Genomic DNA, 21332 nt, shown 5'->3' with positions numbered 1-21332 from the left:
ACTTTACAATCCATTGGAGTCGTAAGATTTCATCAACAATCCATGGGAGTCATCTGTGGGATTGCACCAACAACTGATTGGTAAACCCTACTACTTCATCCAGTCATCATTACAATTGTTCAAATGAATCAATTGATATATTCTCATTTTCTTCCTTCACGGTGCTAAATTACTTATCTAATTTCTCATCTTCTCCGGTAGGTTTCTATCATCTAAATTTCATCATTGATTCGGTATATTCATTTTTTTGTTAGCGAATCGTCACTCACTGCTTGCAGCAATTGGCTGTGTCACTTCGCCTGTTTCCACCGATGAATATGCCATCTGTAACGGACTGGATGTGGTGTACAGGGGGGCCTCTTCGACATACAAAGTGATTGGGGTAGTTACAAGTTTTACTTCTTTTTTTGGTCATCCTGTCTTGCCGTGGTCGTCCTGTTTCTATGCACTACTCGGTGAGTACAATTTCTCATATTTCAATGGTTTTAGTTACTAATTTATCAGTTTTTTAAGGTTTTATGGAATTCGTAGTTGAAAAGCCTAATACGGATGTTTATGTGTAGGAATTGGTTGTTGAGTCATGTTTACTACGATATGATGCTGGATGTTGCGAAACAAGAAAAGGATAGAATAATAAGATCTAGGTGTATAAATTTACTAATGATGGAAATAACTCGAATGCGTAGGATTTGGGTATATAAATTTACTATTGTTGATTAGTTATTCTCTATTGTACATTTCTTATGACTTATTTGATTATTATTTGTGACTAATATCAAAAGGTATACGTGATGGTGAGTAGGAAACCTAAGAGTGGATATTGAGAGTAGGGATGAGCACGGTACCCGTTCGGTACCGAACCGGTACCGGTACCGAAAACGGGGAAAAGTGCTACCGGTACCGGTACCGAATACCCCGCAAAAGACTTGAGCATTGAGAATTACGAAGAGCTCTTTGGCGTAGGCCATTACGATCCCAAATAGCTTTTCGCAAAAGACGGGATTGATAGTTTGTTTGGGGGCCGAATCTTCATATGCTGGCAAGGTATTATACTGTTGTTTAATTTTAATCAGGATATGATTAAATTGTAATTTGTGGTGAGTTTATATTATTTGTTTTTGTGATTAGGAAACTTCGAATCCCGCATGCAGTAATGCAGCATCAGCTGACTCATTAAGGAATTGTAAAACCGAACCGAATCCTTGTAGTTATGCAAGGCAACACTCGAATATCTCATTTTCAAGTCTTACAGGAGAAAGCAGTGCTGGTGAGTATCATCTAGATTGTGATGCTTCTTCAATGCTTCTCATGGGCGATCCACCACGGTGCAACCCGGGCGCGGGCCCTGATCAAACCACCACCCCTTCTGGTAGCAGAAGTGATGTTGTCTCCATTACAAGGAAAAAAAGAAAATGCGAAAGTGAGTCGTTAAATACCCTAAAAGAAAATATATAAAAGAGTTTAATTTTAAAGTTCATAATAATAAACCCTAAACCTGTGTTGTTTATAGATTTTAGAAGAGAGTAAGATATGCTACACGAAAGGAGCGCCCTGATGTAAGAAAGTGTGTCAAAGGGCGGTTTGTGAAGGCGGGTGATGCTTTTGATTATGACCCGTTGATACAAACGCGAAGCTTTTAAGTTGTAGAATATCTTCACTCATTTCTTTATCATATGAATAAGTAATGGGATCAACTTCAAAATTCATAAGGATCCTCTGATTCCACATGTTCAGCCGGTTTTAAGAACAACAGGATTCATCATAACTTGCCATGTCAGCATCACTTTCGCGCGCGTAAAATGGAAGTGTTATTATGGTGGATTGGAATTCCTGCAAAGACAGATGAATGATTTAGGTAAGTTGTAGATGACCATGTAATTATGTATGTTGGATGTTTGATGGGATAAATTTGTTATATTGGTTGTCTTTGGTTGGTATGTATATAATATCAGAGATGTAAATCATAGCTAAATTAGGTTAATTGTTGTTATTGTCTTTTGTGCCAATCTGACTCATTTAGCAAAGAAGTTGTCTCTAATGGCTAAGTGTTGCTATCTGGTTAAGTGATAGTGTGGCTAAAAAAGGAGCATCCTAAATAAAGATATAAAAAGATTTCCAAAATTTTAAATTGTGGTCACAGTTACTAATTATAAATATTCTATGATTTATATATTCATTCTCTTTCTTAAATTATCAAAACTTTATGTGACAACTCGTATTTCAAACCCGTTTTTGTATTATATGCAACGTATGTGAACTTGATTGAATTACTGAATGATTGAACTATTGAATGTATGATGTTATGACATGATTATTTGATCATGTGGTATGTGAATATGTATATGTTTACTCAACTCGAACCGCACAACATACCACACCGCTGGACCGCACAAATCTCCTTGGGCCGTGTAGCTTGTACGCGGACCCATAGGTCAACAAGTTGGGCTCGGCCCACTTCTCTTAAATGTGTAAACCCTCAATTGTTACAATCACTTGACACAACACAACTCTAGACTTCCTCTCTCTCTCTCGTTTTTGCTTGGAACCCGACGGCAGCCCCTCCCCACTCGAAGCTTTCCACATCGGTCCATTCAACCCATTCAAACATCACGGTTAGTGTATATTGGTTGCTTGTTCTTTGATTGTATGGTAATGATGATTATGATCTATGTGTTTCATATGATGTTTGATGATAATGTATTTATTAATCGGTTACATGATTAGGAAATCGGAAATTGTGTGATGATATTAATCGGCTACCATGATGTTTATGTGTATAAAGATGTCAATCGGCTGCCATGTATGGATTCGGATTGTTTGATGATGCTTGTTAGATTGACTATTATTATAAGTTTGCGGATTATTGCACAAAGATTTGGATCGGGTGGTTTGAATGTTCTTGTTATTCATATTAGGGTTCATATGAATTGCTTAGATTATGCTTGGTTAATCGATATTAGATTGATATTATGTTTGGATTGTGTTAATTGATTGGCATGAAAAATAAGGAAACTGTTAGTGATTATGTAACCGATTTTGCTTGATATTTGGAATGGTTTAAACTAATCGCACAAGACCTTCTGATCGTACATGAGGTCCGAACGCACAAGCTGATCCGGCCGCACAAGAGGCCCAGATCGCACAAGGGTCACCAAACGCACAAGCCCACACTAATCGCACAAGTTGACTGCTTTGTTGCTGGGCCGAAATCTTTATGTAAATCCCTCAACATATTGGGCCGGGTGTTATGTTGGGTTGGGCTAATTGGATCGCACAACCCAACCGGATCGTACAAGACCAGTTGGGTCGCACAAGCTATCTGGATCGCACAAATTGCCCGGGTCGCACAACACTTGTATGTTATGTTAATTGGGCCAAGAATAGGTTATTGGGCAGTTATGTTGTTGGGCCGGGATATGAGGATCGCACAACATGTTGTGGATCGCACAACATGTTGGGCCTACTATCTTTTGGGCTTGGTTATTTAAATCGTTCAAGTACGAATATGATATGCTCTTGACTGTTAACGTACCAAACGTGTTGCCATGAACTTTACGTGCTTATGACTTGTTAGTCTATGTGTAAACATACGTGCTCTACTTGAACCCAACCTGACTTGTACGGTAATCCTGTTAGGACGTGTTTGACCACTTTTAATTCAAGTAACTTTGGTATAATCTGCCGAGCAAACCAAGGTGAGTTCATTGCATTTTCTCAAGCATGCGTCCCGGTGGTTTGGGACAACTGGTAAACATTTGGAAGGGAAACTTGGGGTAAACAACTGAAACATAGAAACAATCATTTACCGGATTGCCTGTAAGGCAATGGGGTAATTAGTTGATAGCGCTATTAGGTTTGGCACCCTCACACCGGGCCGTAAGGACGGGCGTGAACTAATTACTGGGACAACTTGTAACGCGGATATAAGACCTCCTACAGCTTGTCAAGGTTGTTTGATACCTTGACTTTGACCAATGCCTGTAGGGCATTGGGGTTAGGCATTCCCATCATTGACGCTGCATACGGTACAATAATCAAGTTAACAACGACATCTGAACCAAACAACGAGTTGATTTAACTAATATCTGGTAACTTCACACGTAAGCAACACCTTGAACTCACCAGCGTAGTCTGACACACTTGTTTGCATGCTTGTAGGTCGTTAACTTTGGAACATGGACTTGCTATCTGGGCGTGCTGGAGTGGTCATGGATCGAAGCTGCTGGATTATTTATAATTGATACATTGGTTTTAAGTTTATTTTGAAACGATTACTAAACGACTTATCATATGCTTCCGCTACATAACTCTTGGAAATTAATATTGTGATCACATTTAATCTTGGCGATTAATGACATGTTTTATTTAAGTATTTACTATTGGTTCAATGTGATTGGTGGCTCAGACTCTGATGTGTAACACGCCTCGCGGGGTTTCCGCAGGTGGTATTTTGGGGGTGTTACAGTTTGGTATCAGAGCCACTGGTTATAGTGAACTAGGTTTTAAAACGTTTTGTAAAACCAGGCTATAACCGAACAACTTCGAAAATCGATCATGACACTCAGCACCAGATTGCAAGGTTCGTTTCTCTCTCACTTTATACAGTACTTGCTTAGCAGTCACACACCCACAACGTATATGAACTGAAACGTTTAACACCATAGTGACTTGATAGTGTGACACTACTCTTCGACTCATGTAAACCATAGAACTGTGATATCATTTGTTGTGTTGTTTGAACAGGGGAAACTTCGAGCGTAAGCTAAGAGGCACTGAGATAAGCATGCAAATTGCCTTATTATTATGGGTGCACACTTAATAACAACGCGGGGTGCATGCAAGTCCCAGTGAGGCTTATCAAGCGTGAGAAGGGTTCTGCCTTACTATGTGTGAACTTAGTAGTACGTGAATATCAGTATGATACTTGACTCCTGTCTCGTTTCGATTTCTAAATCGGTTTATTCCCAACTATAGAAACATGAGTGGACGAGGACACGGACGTGGCAACATCAACATGACTCAGGCTGAGTTGAATGACCTAATCAATACCCGCGTGGCTGAGGCTCTAGCAGCCTATCAAGCTGGTACGGAATGTACCAAGTACTCTCTACTCTTATACCACGTACACGTCTTTTCATTCCTATAATGTGTTTCCTCCCGTTATTTAGGTCAACAAGCGCAACCTCAACCTAACCAGCCTGCGTGTACGTTCAAAATGTTTATGGACTGCAAGCCACAGACCTTCACCGGGACTGAAGGGGCTGTGGGACTCCTAAGATGGTTCGAAAAAGCAGAGTCTGTGTTTGCTATCTGTAACTGTCCCGCTGGGGACAGGGTAAAGTATGCTGCGGGTACCTTGGCTGATGGTGCCCTAACATGGTGGAACGCCCAAGTACAGTTGTTGGGCATCGAGGCAGCGAATGCCACAACTTGGGAAGACTTTAAAGAACTGATCAGGGAGGAGTATTGTCCTCGGGACGAGGTCCAGAAGCTGGAAAACGAATACTACGACTTGAAGATGGTTGGATCTGAAGTCGAAGCGTATGTGAAGCGATCATATGAACTGGCCGACATGTGCCCAAACTTGTCCCGGCCTATGTCCCGGAGGATTGAGTTATTCATCAAAGGGTTGCCTCCGCGTGTGAAGAGCTTGGTCACTGCAGCCCATCTCAATGATTTGACACAGATCGTTCGTCTGACTCACAAGATTGTGGATCAAGAGGTGGAAAGCGATTCGTTACCCCCGCGTATTTCGGCCACTAAAGCTGCTACACCCACTGCCACTGCGTCCGCTAATGATAACAAGCGGAAGTGGAGTGATTATGATAAAGCATCCAGTGCTGGTCAGACTCAGAAAAGGCCAGATAACCACAACAACCGCAACTTTAGCCAGTCGTCTTCTGTCAATCAAGGCCAGGGAAGTGGCCAAAGTCAGGGCTCGTATGCAGGGAAGAAACCACAGTGTAATAAGTGTGGCTACCATCATTTCGGGCCGTGTAGTCGCACATGTCACAGGTGTGGTAAAGTGGGCCATGAGGCCAAGGATTGTAGGGCTTCACAGCCCAAACACCAGCAGCAACAAAACCAGCAGAATCAGAGACAACAGGGACAACCACCCCAGCAGAACCAGGGTTTTAGGAGGGGGTGCTATCAATGTGGGGATGAGGGTCACTTTAAGCGGGATTGCCCTCAGTTAAACCAGAACGCTAACGACAACAACCGCCCGAATAATAACAACAATGCTGGGAACAACAACAACAACAACGGCAACAACGGGGGTAATGGTGCTCGGGGCAGAGTGTTTCAGCTTGGAGCAGGGGATGCCAGGAATGACCGCAACGTTGTAACTGGTACGTTTCCTGTTAACAATCGTATTGCTTCTGTATTATTTGATTCGGGTGCCGATTGGAGTTACGTGTCCCTAGAGTTTAGTCAACGATTAGGGTTAACCCCAACACCTTTAGAGGTTAGACAAATAGTGGAACTAGCAGATGGTAAGACGATAGAGGCCTCAAATGTCCTTTTTGGATGCAAACTAGATCTCGTGGGTCAGGTGTTTGACATTGACCTCCTTCCCGTTACGCTCGGTAGTTTTGACATAGTGGTAGGCATGGATTGGTTGTCTAAGCACCAAACAGAAATTCTGTGTAAGGAGAAGATTGTGCGTATTCCTCTCCCTGATGGAGAGTCACTGTTAGTTCAAGGGCATCGTAGTGGGACGATGGTTGGGATTATCACGTCCATGCGTGCACAACAGTATCTACAAAAGGGGTATCCTGCACTGTTAGCGTTAGTTACCAACGCTCAGTCTGAAGAGAGTAAGATCGAGGATCTACCAGTGGTGCGAGAATTTGCTGATGTATTTCTAGAGGAGCTACCAGGGTTACCTCCTCACCGTCAAGTAGAATTTCAGATTGATCTTGCGCCAGGAGCGGCTCCGATTGCTCGAGCTCCTTACTGGTTAGCACCTGGTGAGTTGCAGGAGCTGTCTAATCAGCTACAAGAATTGTTGGATAGGGGTTTCATACGACCCAGTTCTTCGCCTTGGGGAGCCCCAGTTCTGTTCATAAAGAAGAAAGATGGGTCATTCCGTATGTGTATCGACTATCGAGAACTCAACAAGGTGACCATTAAGAACCGCTATCCATTACCACGCATCGACGACTTGTTTGACCAGCTGCAAGGGTCAAGCTTTTATTCAAAGATCGACTTAAGGTCGGGTTATCACCAGGTAAGGGTTAGGGAAGAGGATGTCCCCAAGACAGCCTTTCGAACGCGCTACGGACACTATGAGTTTTTGGTCATGCCGTTTGGATTGACCAATGCACCAGCGGTTTTCATGGATCTCATGAACCGCGTATGTAAGCCATATCTCGACGAATTTGTTATAGTGTTTATTGACGACATCTTGGTTTATTCCAAGAACAAGGAAGATCACGAGCGCCACCTACGTCTTATCTTGGAACTTTTGAGAAAGGAACAGCTGTATGCGAAATTTTCTAAGTGCGACTTTTGGATTCGGGAAGTGCATTTCCTTGGGCACGTCGTTAACGAGAAAGGGATACATGTGGACCCTGCGAAGGTGGATGCAGTTAAGAATTGGGCGGCACCAAAGACTCCGTCTGAGGTGCGTCAATTTCTTGGTCTCGCTGGATACTATCGAAGGTTTATTAAAGACTTCTCGAAAATCGTGCAACCTCTCACCTCACTGACACAGAAGAACACGGCGTACTCTTGGGGAACGAAGCAAGAAGAGGCCTTCCAGTTGTTAAAACAGAAACTTTGCAGTGCACCGATCTTGTCTTTACCAGAGGGCACCGAAGATTTTGTGGTATATTGTGACGCGTCAATTCAGGGTCTCGGTTGCGTGTTGATGCAACGCGAGAAGATAATAGCTTATGCTTCTCGTCAGCTGAAGGTGCACGAGAAGAACTACACAACGCACGACTTGGAGTTAGGAGCGGTGGTATTTGCGTTGAAGATTTGGAGGCACTACCTGTACGGTACCAAATGCACCATCTACACTGACCATAGGAGTCTCCAGCACATCTTCGACCAGAAAGAGTTGAATATGCGACAACGACGATGGGTGGAGTTATTGAACGATTATGAATGTGCCATCAAGTATCATCCGGGCAAGGCGAACGTTGTAGCTGACGCCCTCAGCAAAAAGGATAATGCACCTAGGCGTGTGCGAGCATTGCAACTAACGATTCAGTCCAACCTCCCTTCCCAGATACGAGACGCTCAGTTGGAAGCGTTGAAACCAGAGAACGTTCGAGCTGAAGCTTTACGTGGCTCGAGACAACGACTAGAACAGAAGGGAGACGGTGCTTACTATGTAACCGGACGCATCTGGGTTCCACTCTATGGTGACTTACGAGAACTCGTAATGGAAGAGGCACATAAATCACGCTACTCTGTACATCCTGGATCAGATAAGATGTACCATGACTTGAAAACTACCTACTGGTGGCCCAGCATGAAGGCTCATATAGCAACCTACGTCAGCAAATGTTTGACTTGTGCTAAAGTCAAAGCAGAACATCAAAAGCCCTCAGGTCTACTGCAGCAACCAGAGATACCCACATGGAAGTGGGAGCAGATCGCTATGGATTTCGTGACAGGACTACCAAGAACTCAGGCTGGGAATGACACTATTTGGGTGATTGTTGATCGCCTCACGAAATCAGCACACTTCCTAGCAATCAAGGAAACAGACAAGTTTTCTCAGCTGGCAGCAGTGTATCTCAAGGAAGTGGTTTCTAGGCATGGAGTGCCAACTTCTATCATTTCAGACCGTGATCCGCGTTTCACTTCAGAGTTATGGCAGTCAATGCATAAATCGTTTGGTTCCCAACTCGACATGAGCACCGCTTATCACCCACAGACGGATGGTCAAAGCGAGCGCACCATCCAAACACTCGAAGATATGCTTCGGGCATGCGTACTCGACTTTGGCAAAGGATGGGAGAAGCACCTACCGTTGATAGAATTCTCCTACAACAACAGCTACCATTCAAGTATTAAGGCAGCTCCGTTCGAAGCACTGTACGGACGGAAATGTCGTTCACCTCTCTGTTGGCATGAGGTGGGTGATAGCCAGATCACAGGCCCTGAGTTTGTTCTTGAAGCATCGGAAAGCATTGTGCAGATCAGAAACCGTATGGCCGCAGCTCGCGACCGTCAGAAAAGCTACGCTGACAAGCGTAGTAAACCGCTGGAATTTGAAGTTAATGATCGCGTTATGTTAAAGGTTTCACCCTGGAAGGGTGTGGTGCGTTTTGGGAAACGCGGCAAACTAAACCCTCGTTATGTGGGACCGTTCAAAATTCTAGAACGAATTGGAAAGGTGGCCTACAGGTTGGAATTACCGGCTGAGTTGGGTAATGTCCATGATGTATTTCACGTATCAGAGCTAAAGAAGTGTTTGGTTGATGAAACACTGGTAGTACCATTTCAAGAGCTGAAGATAGATGACAAATTGCAGTTTGTCGAAGAACCAATTGAAATTATGGATCGGGAAGTTAAAGTTCGTAAGCACAGCAGTATACCGATTGTGAGAGTTCGTTGGAACTCAAGACGTGGTCCAGAGTTCACGTGGGAACGTGAGGACCAGATGAAAGTTAAGTACCCACATCTGTTCCCCAATGACCAGTCAAAACCTAGCGAACCTACTGTTGATGCAACTGGTGAATTTCGGGACGAAATTCCCATTCAAGTTGGGGAGGATGTGACACCCCAGGAAAACTAGCAGACGATATGACTTACCTAGCTTTAACCTACCTAGCTTTTCAGTGAGTGCGTACCAAATTTCGGGACGAAATTTCTTTTTAGTTGGGGATACTGTGACAACTCGTATTTCAAACCCGTTTTTGTATTATATGCAACGTATGTGAACTTGATTGAATTACTGAATGATTGAACTATTGAATGTATGATGTTATGACATGATTATTTGATCATGTGGTATGTGAATATGTATATGTTTACTCAACTCGAACCGCACAACATACCACACCGCTGGACCGCACAAATCTCCTTGGGCCGTGTAGCTTGTACGCGGACCCATAGGTCAACAAGTTGGGCTCGGCCCACTTCTCTTAAATGTGTAAACCCTCAATTGTTACAATCACTTGACACAACACAACTCTAGACTTCCTCTCTCTCTCTCTCGTTTTTGCTTGGAACCCGACGGCAGCCCCTCCCCACTCGAAGCTTTCCACATCGGTCCATTCAACCCATTCAAACATCACGGTTAGTGTATATTGGTTGCTTGTTCTTTGATTGTATGGTAATGATGATTATGATCTATGTGTTTCATATGATGTTTGATGATAATGTCTTTATTAATCGGTTACATGATTAGGAAATCGGAAATTGTGTGATGATATTAATCGGCTACCATGATGTTTATGTGTATAAAGATGTCAATCGGCTGCCATGTATGGATTCGGATTGTTTGATGATGCTTGTTAGATTGACTATTATGTTAAGTTTGCGGATTATTGCACAAAGATTTGGATCGGGTGGTTTGAATGTTCTTGTTATTCATATTAGGGTTCATATGAATTGCTTAGATTATGCTTGGTTAATCGATATTAGATTGATATTATGTTTGGATTGTGTTAATTGATTGGCATGAAAAATAAGGAAACTGTTAGTGATTATGTAACCGATTTTGCTTGATATTTGGAATGGTTTAAACTAATCGCACAAGACCTTCTGATCGTACATGAGGTCCGAACGCACAAGCTGATCCGGCCGCACAAGAGGCCCAGATCGCACAAGGGTCACCAAACGCACAAGCCCACACTAATCGCACAAGTTGACTGCTTTGTTGCTGGGCCGAAATATTTATGTAAATCCCTCAACATATTGGGTCGGGTGTTATGTTGGGTTGGGCTAATTGGATCGCACAACCCAACCGGATCGTACAAGACCAGTTGGGTCGCACAAGCTATCTGGATCGCACAAATTGCCCGGGTCGCACAACACTTGTATGTTATGTTAATTGGGCCAAGAATAGGTTATTGGGCGGTTATGTTGTTGGGCCGGGATATGAGGATCGCACAACATGTTGTGGATCGCACAACATGTTGGGCCTACTATCTTTTGGGCTTGGTTATTTAAATCGTTCAAGTACGAATATGATATGCTCTTGACTGTTAACGTACCAAACGTGTTGCCATGAACTTTACGTGCTTATGACTTGTTAGTCTATGTGTAAACATACGTGCTCTACTTGAACCCAACCTGACTTGTACGGTAATCCTGTTAGGACGTGTTTGACCACTTTTAATTCAAGTAACTTTGGTATAATCTGCCGAGCAAACCAAGGTGAGTTCATTGCATTTTCTCAAGCATGCGTCCCGGTGGTTTGGGACAACTGGTAAACATTTGGAAGGGAAACTTGGGGTAAACAACTGAAACATAGAAACAATCATTTACCGGATTGCCTGTAAGGCAATGGGGTAATTAGTTGATAGCGCTATTAGGTTTGGCACCCTCACACCAGGCCGTAAGGACGGGCGTGAACTAATTACTGGGACAACTTGTAACGCGGATATAAGACCTCCTACAGCTTGTCAAGGTTGTTTGATACCTTGACTTTGACCAATGCCTGTAGGGCATTGGGGTTAGGCATTCCCATCATTGACGCTGCATACGGTACAATAATCAAGTTAACAACGACATCTGAACCAAACAACGAGTTGATTTAACTAATATCTGGTAACTTCACACGTAAGCAACACCTTGAACTCACCAGCGTAGTCTGACACACTTGTTTGCATGCTTGTAGGTCGTTAACTTTGGAACATGGACTTGCTATCTGGGCGTGCTGGAGAGGTCATGGATCGAAGCTGCTGGATTATTTATAATTGATACATTGGTTTTAAGTTTATTTTGAAACGATTACTAAACGACTTATCATATGCTTCCGCTACATAACTCTTGGAAATTAATATTGTGATGACATTTAATCTTGGCGATTAATGACATGTTTTATTTAAGTATTTACTATTGGTTCAATGTGATTGGTGGCTCAGACTCTGATGTGTAACACGCCTCGCGGGGTTTCCGCAGGTGGTATTTTGGGGGTGTTACACTTTACCCCATAATCTCAGAGTTCAACAAGAAGAAGTTTAATCTTTATGTATAACAATTATATTTTATATGTATAACTTTGAGACACATTTTTTCATATTAAGAAGGTAAAGTACCCGACCACCGAACGAGTATAAAAGTGGAGGTTGCAATTAATGTGGAAATTAATACAGGAAAAAAGTTCAAGCCAGCATGAATTAAATAATCCAACTTAGATATATAACAAGTTCATATGCAAAGGCTTAAAAAATTGTTGTGCATATTTTGTACAATTTGTGAAGTAGAAGGTATAGTAGACATAACATTAGCAATACACAATTGGGTTTCTAGCGGCTTTAATTTGCCTACATTTATTCATATACATTACTAGGTTTGACATTTTATTATATACTAGCCTAAGACCCCGCGAGCTTCGCGGGTGGCTTCAAAAAAATTAAACACATAAAATAATTTAAACGTAAAAGCCTTAAAGTGTGTTTTGTTAAGCCTAATATTTTGAGACACTTTAGCACGTCCCAAAAGTACATCAACAAAATGTTCGTTTCACATTAAACATTGCTAAACAAAACATATGTAGTAATAATTGTTCCAAAACTGTTACCACACATAGGATAGCGTTGGTAACGATATTATATGTTTACTTCTAACGACACCTTTCAATAAATACATAGCTTAGTTGTCCAGATTAAGAATTTGCAACATGTTTTGATCCCTAAAATATCGCAGCAGAAAATCAGCTCCATTTTCCAACCCAGCGTGCATCATAAAGTTCCGCCATCCTCTGAAAGCATACCGAGGTATCCCACGTGTGGTTTCCTGCCGGATCCCGAGGGTCATTGAAAAACCGTCTTCAGTTTGAACAACCATGTCATCAAGGACCGAGAAATCTACATTTGCTGCAAAGTCCTTTGGGATCCGCTGCATTAAAGTAAGGAAAAATAAAGAAATTAAACAAAAATAACAACCCTGAAAGAGTTACATAATATTAAAATAAAGCATTTCAACTATGAAAAACTTACAAAACGAAAAGATAGACACCATCTTAGTTCGTATACGTTGGCTTCATGAACAACGGCCGGAATCGGTGGAACGTCAACTAAGCCTGGTTCCAGGACAGGATCAGCAATAAAGACTGGCACATGATCAACGTCTACAATGTCATCTTCCATGTCTTGATTTCCCTCGTCTAATATGCAATCTTCACTAACATCCATTTGTTCCGTGTCTTCCTCTTCTTGAACACCAACACTATTCGCAAACTCAGGAAAAACAGACTGTATTCCATTAGGACGGAAAAGCAGAATGTTGAAAATGCGTCTCGCAACCAACTCAAAAAAGATCACATCACCTGATATGAGATGAAGATCTTTGGTGATTTGTGAGAAATCATGAATGAAGTAGTCGGATCCCCAGAGCCTGTTCACTTTAACACTCCACATGTATGTACTACCAAAACGAATTGAAAAGTTATCGTCCAATGTGTCCGCTTTGAAGTACCTGTTCATAAACTCTTTCGGCAACCACTAAATAAATAATAAATGCAATCGTCAATAAAAAGGTCAGTTGGTTCTTCATCATAAGTAGTAAAAGTATAAATTACCAGGTTAGCGTTCTCGGGAAATAACATCTCAACATAAAACTTGTTCTTAACACAGGAAAGACCATCAGCCTTAAAATGAGTGAACTTTAGCTTCTGAGCATCAACCACATGGAAAACAATAACATCTTTATCCTCTAGACCAACATCACGAACCATAGCAGACCAACCATTCGAGAAACAATACCCATTGGAAGTAGATTTAACAGAAACAGTCCACTCATTGCCATCTTCATTTGTGATAAGTACAGGATCAATCGGATACCCCTTCAAGTTGTCAAACTTATTATACCATAAAGGAAGAGACTGTAAATTAAAAACAGGGATTACATTAGTTCATGCTAATAGGCTGGACATATTAAAAAAACCAATTCATTAAATAACCATTACCTGTTCGGTTTTTGAGGAGTCCGCAATAACAATATAAAACCTCGGTCTAAAACAAAATTTTCCACCTCCTTCTGAATGGATTCCACCACTGGTACGGCAAGGTCCGGACTAAGCGACTAAAGACCATTAGTACGGAACAGTTTAATCTTAAACACATAATCATCAACCAACTCAAAAACAATAAGATCGCCAGTTATTAAACATAGATCATTGGAAACTTAAAGTAAAATCAACAAAGAAATGGTTGATATCCCAGAGTCTTCTCATACTAACGGTCCACGTGTGCTTTTTGTCAAAAACAATAACAAAATTGTCAAACAGATTATCACCGTTGAAATGCTCTTGCATGAAGTCTCTCGGTACCCACTGCAGTTGATTAAAAAAACATTGAATAAGTACAAAATGTAAATCTTTACTGAACATAAAAAAACTGTTTAAAACATACCAGATTTTGGTTCTCGGGATTTGACATAACAATGTGGAACTTTGAACCTAGATCCGGGTGTGGATAACTCTTAAAATGAGTTATTCTAAACGTCAGTTCATCCATAAGTTCAAATACAACATAGTCTCCATTGTCTACTTCAAGAACATTTATAAGAGTTGACCAACCGTTTGACACACAATAACCGTCTGTAGACTCCTTGATTTTAACATCAAATATTGCTTTATCATCAGTGATTAAGAAAACATTACCAACGGGATATCCATCTAATTCATTTAACTTATTATACCAAGCTGGTAAAGGCTGCAAACATCATTTAAGTTATTAAATAATAAAAAGACGATATAATGCTACTTAAACATTTATTAAAAGTTAGGTTTTTACTTAACAATATAATAATATATATCACGTTATGAACAAACGTATAACCTGTTCTTCCAATTTCCTGTCCTCGATGTAAACAAAAAAACCACGATCCATATCTGTAAAGATATTTATAAACAAAAATAATATAAATACAATAAGGTTATAAACCACCGCCAACTAAAATAAAAAGCCAAACAAATGATATAAAGGCAGGATCTTTAACATTATTGGTAAAATTACCAATTTATAAAAGCATTGCAGCCTCTTTTGTATAGTAAAAGTTCCTTTACTCTAATAGACATAACATTAACTGATGTAATAGAATGTTAAAAACGTCAAGTAATCTTAAAGTATACTTTTAACAGATGCACTGACAAATTTTAAAAGACTTAAGTGGTTGCAAAACCAGGTAATAAAACTCAATGAAAACAACCAAATGCAGAGTATACAAATATATTATCCTAATTCGTAACAAAAACATCATGAACCAAAACTTTTATAACACCAGGTGTAGACAAATAGAAAGATACATGCTATGGTTCAATTATTGTTCAAGAAGACAACAATTAAGTCTTTCAATATAAAAAAAAACTTTCAAAAAATCACCCAGAAAAAAACATTATCATCCGAATACAACAATTTAAACAAAAATAACAGTAAAGATGTGCATATCAACAAAACTTAATTGCCGAAGATTTCGGTATTAATAATGGACATCCAAACATAATGACAGCAATCTGTTCAAAATAGTGACTAAAACAACTACAATAAATGAATACAAAGTTATAATAAACATTATCACCTAAAAAATCAAGTAGCAAAAAGATTAGGGTTTATAAAATTAACCGTAAATAACTTTAAATAAGTTACTAAATAAAGAATCATAGCTTCACAGAATTACAAATCGAAGGTTTAAGAAACTTACCGGAGCCAAAACCGACGAAGAAATTTGAGAAGATGATGAAGGCGATGGTTGATAGATAACCGATTTAGAGAGTAAAGCTGAATGACGGTATGAAAATCCCAAAAATTCATCATTATAAATATTATTAAAACACCGATCTTCGTAATTTTGGAATGACTGATGTGATTATGTATAGATTGGAGAGATGCAATGATAATTTTTGGAAGAAAAAATTGGAAACAGGGAACTGTAAGCGTGGTTTTTTTAAATGGATTTCAAAATAATAAAGTCATGTGAGTATGAATATGAACTTATGAAAGACTAAACCGGAAGTAAGGTTTTCACGATATATATATATATATATATATATATATATATATATATATATATATATATATATATATATATATATATATATATATATATATATATATATATATATATGAATATATATATATAAATTGTTAAAAGTATTGGAAATAACAGGAGTAATAAGACAACAAATGACAAAAAATGTTATTATTTTCAAATTGTTTATTATAAAATTTAACACTCAGTAAATATTCATGTTTAAATTATACATATTAAGTATTAATGAAAAATCATAAGTCATTGAATACTTCTTTATACACAACATTAGTTGTTTTATTTGTAGACTTCTCATCTTTGTCCAGTATTAGCAATTTAACACCGTCTCTTGTTTTAACTCTCGATAATGCGACATACAGCTGACCGTGCGTGAAAACCGGTTGTCTTAGGTACAGACCAACTCTAGAAAGTGATTGGCCTTGGCTTTTATTGATAGTCATGGCAAAGCAAACAACAACCGGAAATTGCCTTCTTTGAAATGAAAAGGGAATCTTCTTGTCTGAAGGTACTAAACTAATTCTGGGAATATAGGTTCGAGTACCAATGTTAGCTCCAGATATTATTTCAGCCTCTATTACACGGTTATACAACTTTGTAATCTTCAACCTTGTACCATTGCACAAACCATTTTTTTTGGTCAATGTTACATAACAACATGACTGGCACACCAACTTTTAGCACTAACCTGTGATTTGGTAAGCCTGAAACTTTAAGACCCTTGAGAACATCCGGTGTGTATAATCTTTCTTGTATTGAACTAACATTTTCAGTTGCACAAAGACGGTCAGAGCTTAGATACTCTCTTTCTTCACCGGGAAACAACGCTAACAGCCTGTCGTTAATCTCGTTAACAACCTCATTCTTCGGCGCAAGTATAGCCCTATCACTAAAATAATTAGGACTTCTAAAGTTCTCGAGAATCGAAGGATAAACAAATTCGATCAGGCTGGAAATGGGATCGGAAGTATCATTAATTATAAGATTAGATGGCACTTCAATTGTCGCTTCTCCGTCATTAGGACCACCAACATTTCCCTCTCCTATATCCAAAAGCCACTTAGCAAAACTATTTATTTCCTCAATCTCGGATGGAGATCTTCCAACGGTTAACCTCATATTCCTTGACAACGTTAGCACCTTACATTTACTCCATAAATAAGACGAACTTAATGATGCGTTCACCGTCTCTTGTCTTCCACCATTTCGAACAACGGGAAGTACTTGTCTAAAATCTCCACCAAAAACAATAACCTTACCACCAAATGAGATTTCAGAATTTCTTGAGGTGTCGAAATTGAAAATGTCATTCATTGTGTGGTCCAAGGCTTCAAATGCATGTTTATGGACCATAGGTGCTTCATCCCATATAATAAGTTTGGTCTGATGCAACAATTTAGCGACATCACTATCTGCTTTTATATGACATACCAAATCCTCATTAAGATTCAAAGGAATACGAAATCTGGAGTGTGTAGTCCTGCCGCCTGTCAATAACAGCGATGCAATTCCACTCGAAGCAACATTTAATACAATTTCTCTTTTTGATCGAAGTGCAGCAGACAACGTCTTCCATAAAAAGGTTTTCCCGGTGCCACCATATCCGTAAACAAAAAACATCCCTCCAGTGTTACCATCAACAGATTTCATTATCTCTTCAAACACCGACCTTTGTTCTTCAGTTAACATATTAAACAGATTAACATATTCCTCTGCGAGACTTAATACGTCGTAAGTACGCTCCTCGTTAATCAGACGATTATCAAGATCAGATAAAGAAGAACAATCTGGAAAAGGCATTGTTGAGAAGTTCCGTAGCGATGAGCTATTCATACCTAAAAACTTTTCAATTTCCAACAAAGCGTAATTTTTAAGTTCGTCGTCTGGAATTGATAAACCTGTTATATGTTCGAATACAGATACAATGAGTATGATATTTTAGTTAAACCATGTATGAAAAAAACTGAAAAAGAAAAATGGCTTTTCTAAAGTTTCATAATGTACCTTGAACACGATGTAGTTTACTATATCTGTAGATGAAATCATCTGTCATGTATTTCCACGTGCTTTCCCATATGATCTCCGGTCTTGACATAGTATTCGACAATAGCATCATGCCAAATAAATTTCGTACCTATGAAGCTGTTGCTGTTTCATTTGCTTCTTTAATTGCTTCGATGTACTCTTTGTCATCATCTAAAAGACCAAGTGCGAAACACACATCTCGAAATGTATCATGTACATGACCATTAACAGTTTTGATATCGTCATATGACTTAGGTCCTTTTACTTTATTGAGCAAGATTCTTAAAAAATAAGCTTCTCCAAGAGAGGGAGCAACATTATGATTCTGCCAATTGAGTTACCTTTCTTCCGAGGTTGCCAACAACGGTTTTCAATCTTCCATACATACCAAGTTGGAAACTGAACATAAGTTAGTGTACGCGCCAAATGGTCATCAGGGTCTTTGTTCCTTTCCATCCAAGACAGAAATATAGAACACTTGACAGATGGCCTGTTAAGAACAGAATTGATGTCTTCGTCTGCTCTAAAGACAACCGGTTGGAGACCTGGAAGATGGAATGGAAGTCTGATAACAGAAGGATATCTGTAATTTACATCGTAACTAAATATCCTCCATGATGCCTCGCATGCTGAGATATACCGACAGTCATAATACTTTTTAATCTCATCTTTTTCATGTTGTTCATTATGATTATCACTATGCAAAACAGCAACTGTTGCTCTATCAGGACCTTTGTTGATATACTTAAACAAATATTTAATTGACCCAGCTTGGTTGCACCACTCCACGTTTATATGTGCCTGATACTTTTTCAATAACTTTTTGTTGTATGGTACAACACTTCTATTATCTAATTCGATCCGGTTTTTGACAACTGTTGCTCCATCATCTCTCCTTCTGTATAATGGGAAACCATTGGCGTCAATTGTCGTAGTATCTTGAAATCTTTTAGGAAAATCTTTTGAACACTGTTTATCAACCATACATGGGCAGTTCATATTAGCATTACCACACGGTCCATGAATCATAAAATCCTTCACAAGCGTATACAACTCTGGGTCATCATCTCTGTTTGGAATTTCTGCACATATGAACGGATCAACTTGGTCAACAGTGGGAAGTTTAGCTTCTGGTTCTATGAATAAGCACAAATGCGCATGAGGCAAGCCACGTTTTTGAAACTCAATTGTATAAATAACTGCATAAAAATAATTTAAAATCAATAAAAGAAAATGTAAAAATATATATTTAAAAATAAAAGATTGCAATACGTACTTGCTGCTGATTTTCCCAACATATGACATTCCTTTAAATCTTAACAAATTGCATCCAATTTGGCTTTAAATAACCTTGATAGGATATCAGGCCTATCTTCTGGATTCAGAGTGGTGTCTTTAAGAAACCGTTTTACCTCTGGCCACTTCGGATTGCATGTAATGGTTATAAAAAAAATCAGGATAACCGAACCATTTACATAAAGCCATTGCATCTAAATAGTTTTGCATCATATATCTAGCTCCACCAGTAAACGAAGAAGGCAATATAAGAGGTGTACCAACATTAGATATATCTTGCTGACCATTATTTCTCAATTTCCGGAGACTTTCATAGGTATCAGATCTTAGATTTTTTTGTTGAAAACGTATGTAGTTTAGTCTCTCGCTCTCAATCATCGTATAAGCATCAACCAAAAATTGTTGGAAAAGTCTCCTTGAATTTAGAATCAGCGAAAATTGGTTTAGTCTATCTTGAATACGATACGAAAAGAACTCTCTCATCGTACAATTTGGACGCTTCTTGTTGGTTACATCTATGACACCTCTATGAAGGATGTCAACTCTGTAACCATCATCTCCATATGGGAAGAGAATTGGGTATTGAAGAGCAAGGTAAGAAGGATGTAATTCACTTATTCGTTGAAGAGTCCCCGATTTAGTTTCAACAACAATATCTCTGTTCTCAATTGCGTTTTCAACATCCCCAACAATTAGAGCAGCAACCTCACCACATGTTGGTAAGTTATACATTCGACCATCCTTGTCCCTTTTTCCAATAAGACGTACCTTAAGAGTAAGTTGCGGATCGTCATGAAAACAATCTCTAACCATCCTATAAACTTTAACCAATACATTATCGGAGTCTAACACAGACTTGATATGTTGGATCAACTGACGATCAACTGAAGCAGAAGAGGATGTAGGTGACTCCTTAGATCGACTGTTTTGACACAATTTTTATCAATGAAATATTAATTATTAATTGAGAAACAATTGAAACAATTATACTGTAAGATACTTACCTAAAAATCGATTCTCGGTTTGAAACTTCGTTCTCTGTATCGTATATGTACAGCTGGCAAAACTTTGGTTTATTGGCATTCTCCGGCAACAGACTTCCAATACTATGATAGTTTTCACCGCTAATCCTGTAGCAAAATGGGCCATTACCTCTATTAACAGTCGGATCGACCTTACCACCCATTGATGTGAAAGCGAACATAGAATTATAACGGCGAATGTTTTTCAAAAAATGCTTGCTTTCATTATCCAAAGATGTAAATAGTTTCTGATAATTTGGTTGTGCATCTTTATAATCGGGTAGCTCTACTTTGGCATAACCACAACATAAAAAATAACTTGTTTTCCCATTATTGGTTCTGCCTCTCGCCGTTTCTACATCCCATAACTTTGCCATGCATACTTGACACGTAATACACTGGTCACCATGATCTAAGTAATTTGTAGATTAGCATGGAAATAAAAACAAATGAAATTAATCGATGTATTTGAAGATAAAAAAATGGTATACAAAATAATGTCGAAAATATATAACTTAAGCTACTACCTGGTGAAACACCTTTGTAAGGATCTTCATCTAACGCTGCATCTGTAGTCAAATCAACCATTGGAATAGGAGATGTAATTCTTTGTCTGCCTAATAACTTAGATTTCCCAAGAGATAGCTTTGGAGACGTTTTGCGTAAAATAGGAGTTGTAGTCACTGTTGATATGTTTGGAGAAATAGAAAAGCGACGGATACTTGTTGAAAGTGTTTGGTTGTTTGAAGCAGATGTGTAATCATCTAAACAAAATATGACTTAAGAAAATCGGCTATAATATTACTTGTAAAT

At 39.2% G+C, this 21332-nt stretch overlaps 1 protein-coding gene and 1 pseudogene across 1 annotated transcript; one reads left to right on the top strand and one right to left on the bottom strand.

The window, feature by feature from the left end:
- The first annotated feature begins 881 nt into the window (after positions 1 to 881).
- On the top strand, positions 882 to 1925 carry LOC110881839 (annotated as a pseudogene).
- A 16385-nt stretch (positions 1926 to 18310) lies between these two features.
- On the bottom strand, positions 18311 to 21107 carry LOC110881748. The gene is made up of 5 exons (XM_022129912.1): positions 21047 to 21107; positions 20502 to 20931; positions 19614 to 20419; positions 18543 to 19400; positions 18311 to 18459 (listed from the first exon to the last, which is right to left on the bottom strand). Exons 1-5 carry the CDS (start codon positions 21105 to 21107, stop codon positions 18311 to 18313), a joined length of 2304 nt encoding a protein of 767 aa, XP_021985604.1.
- Positions 21108 to 21332: the final 225 nt, after the last annotated feature.

The sequence above is a fragment of the Helianthus annuus genome, chromosome 15, assembly GCF_002127325.2.
Source record: "Helianthus annuus cultivar XRQ/B chromosome 15, HanXRQr2.0-SUNRISE, whole genome shotgun sequence".
NCBI classification, from domain to species: Eukaryota; Viridiplantae; Streptophyta; class Magnoliopsida; order Asterales; family Asteraceae; genus Helianthus; species Helianthus annuus.
This window is presented reverse-complemented; position numbering and strand designations above follow the sequence as displayed.

Bases quoted from the DNA above. Each gene is read 5' to 3' on its own strand.
- LOC110881748 (XM_022129912.1), bottom strand. From the start codon at position 21,107: ATGGTTGATTTGACTACAGATGCAGCGTTAGATGAAGATCCTTACAAA. The intron at 20,932-21,046 runs GTAGTAGCTTAA...CAAATTACTTAG, and splicing joins TTACAAAGGTGTTTCACCAG to ATCATGGTGACCAGTGTATT. The intron at 20,420-20,501 runs GTAAGTATCTTA...GTGTCAAAACAG, and splicing joins AACCGAGAATCGATTTTTAG to TCGATCTAAGGAGTCACCTA.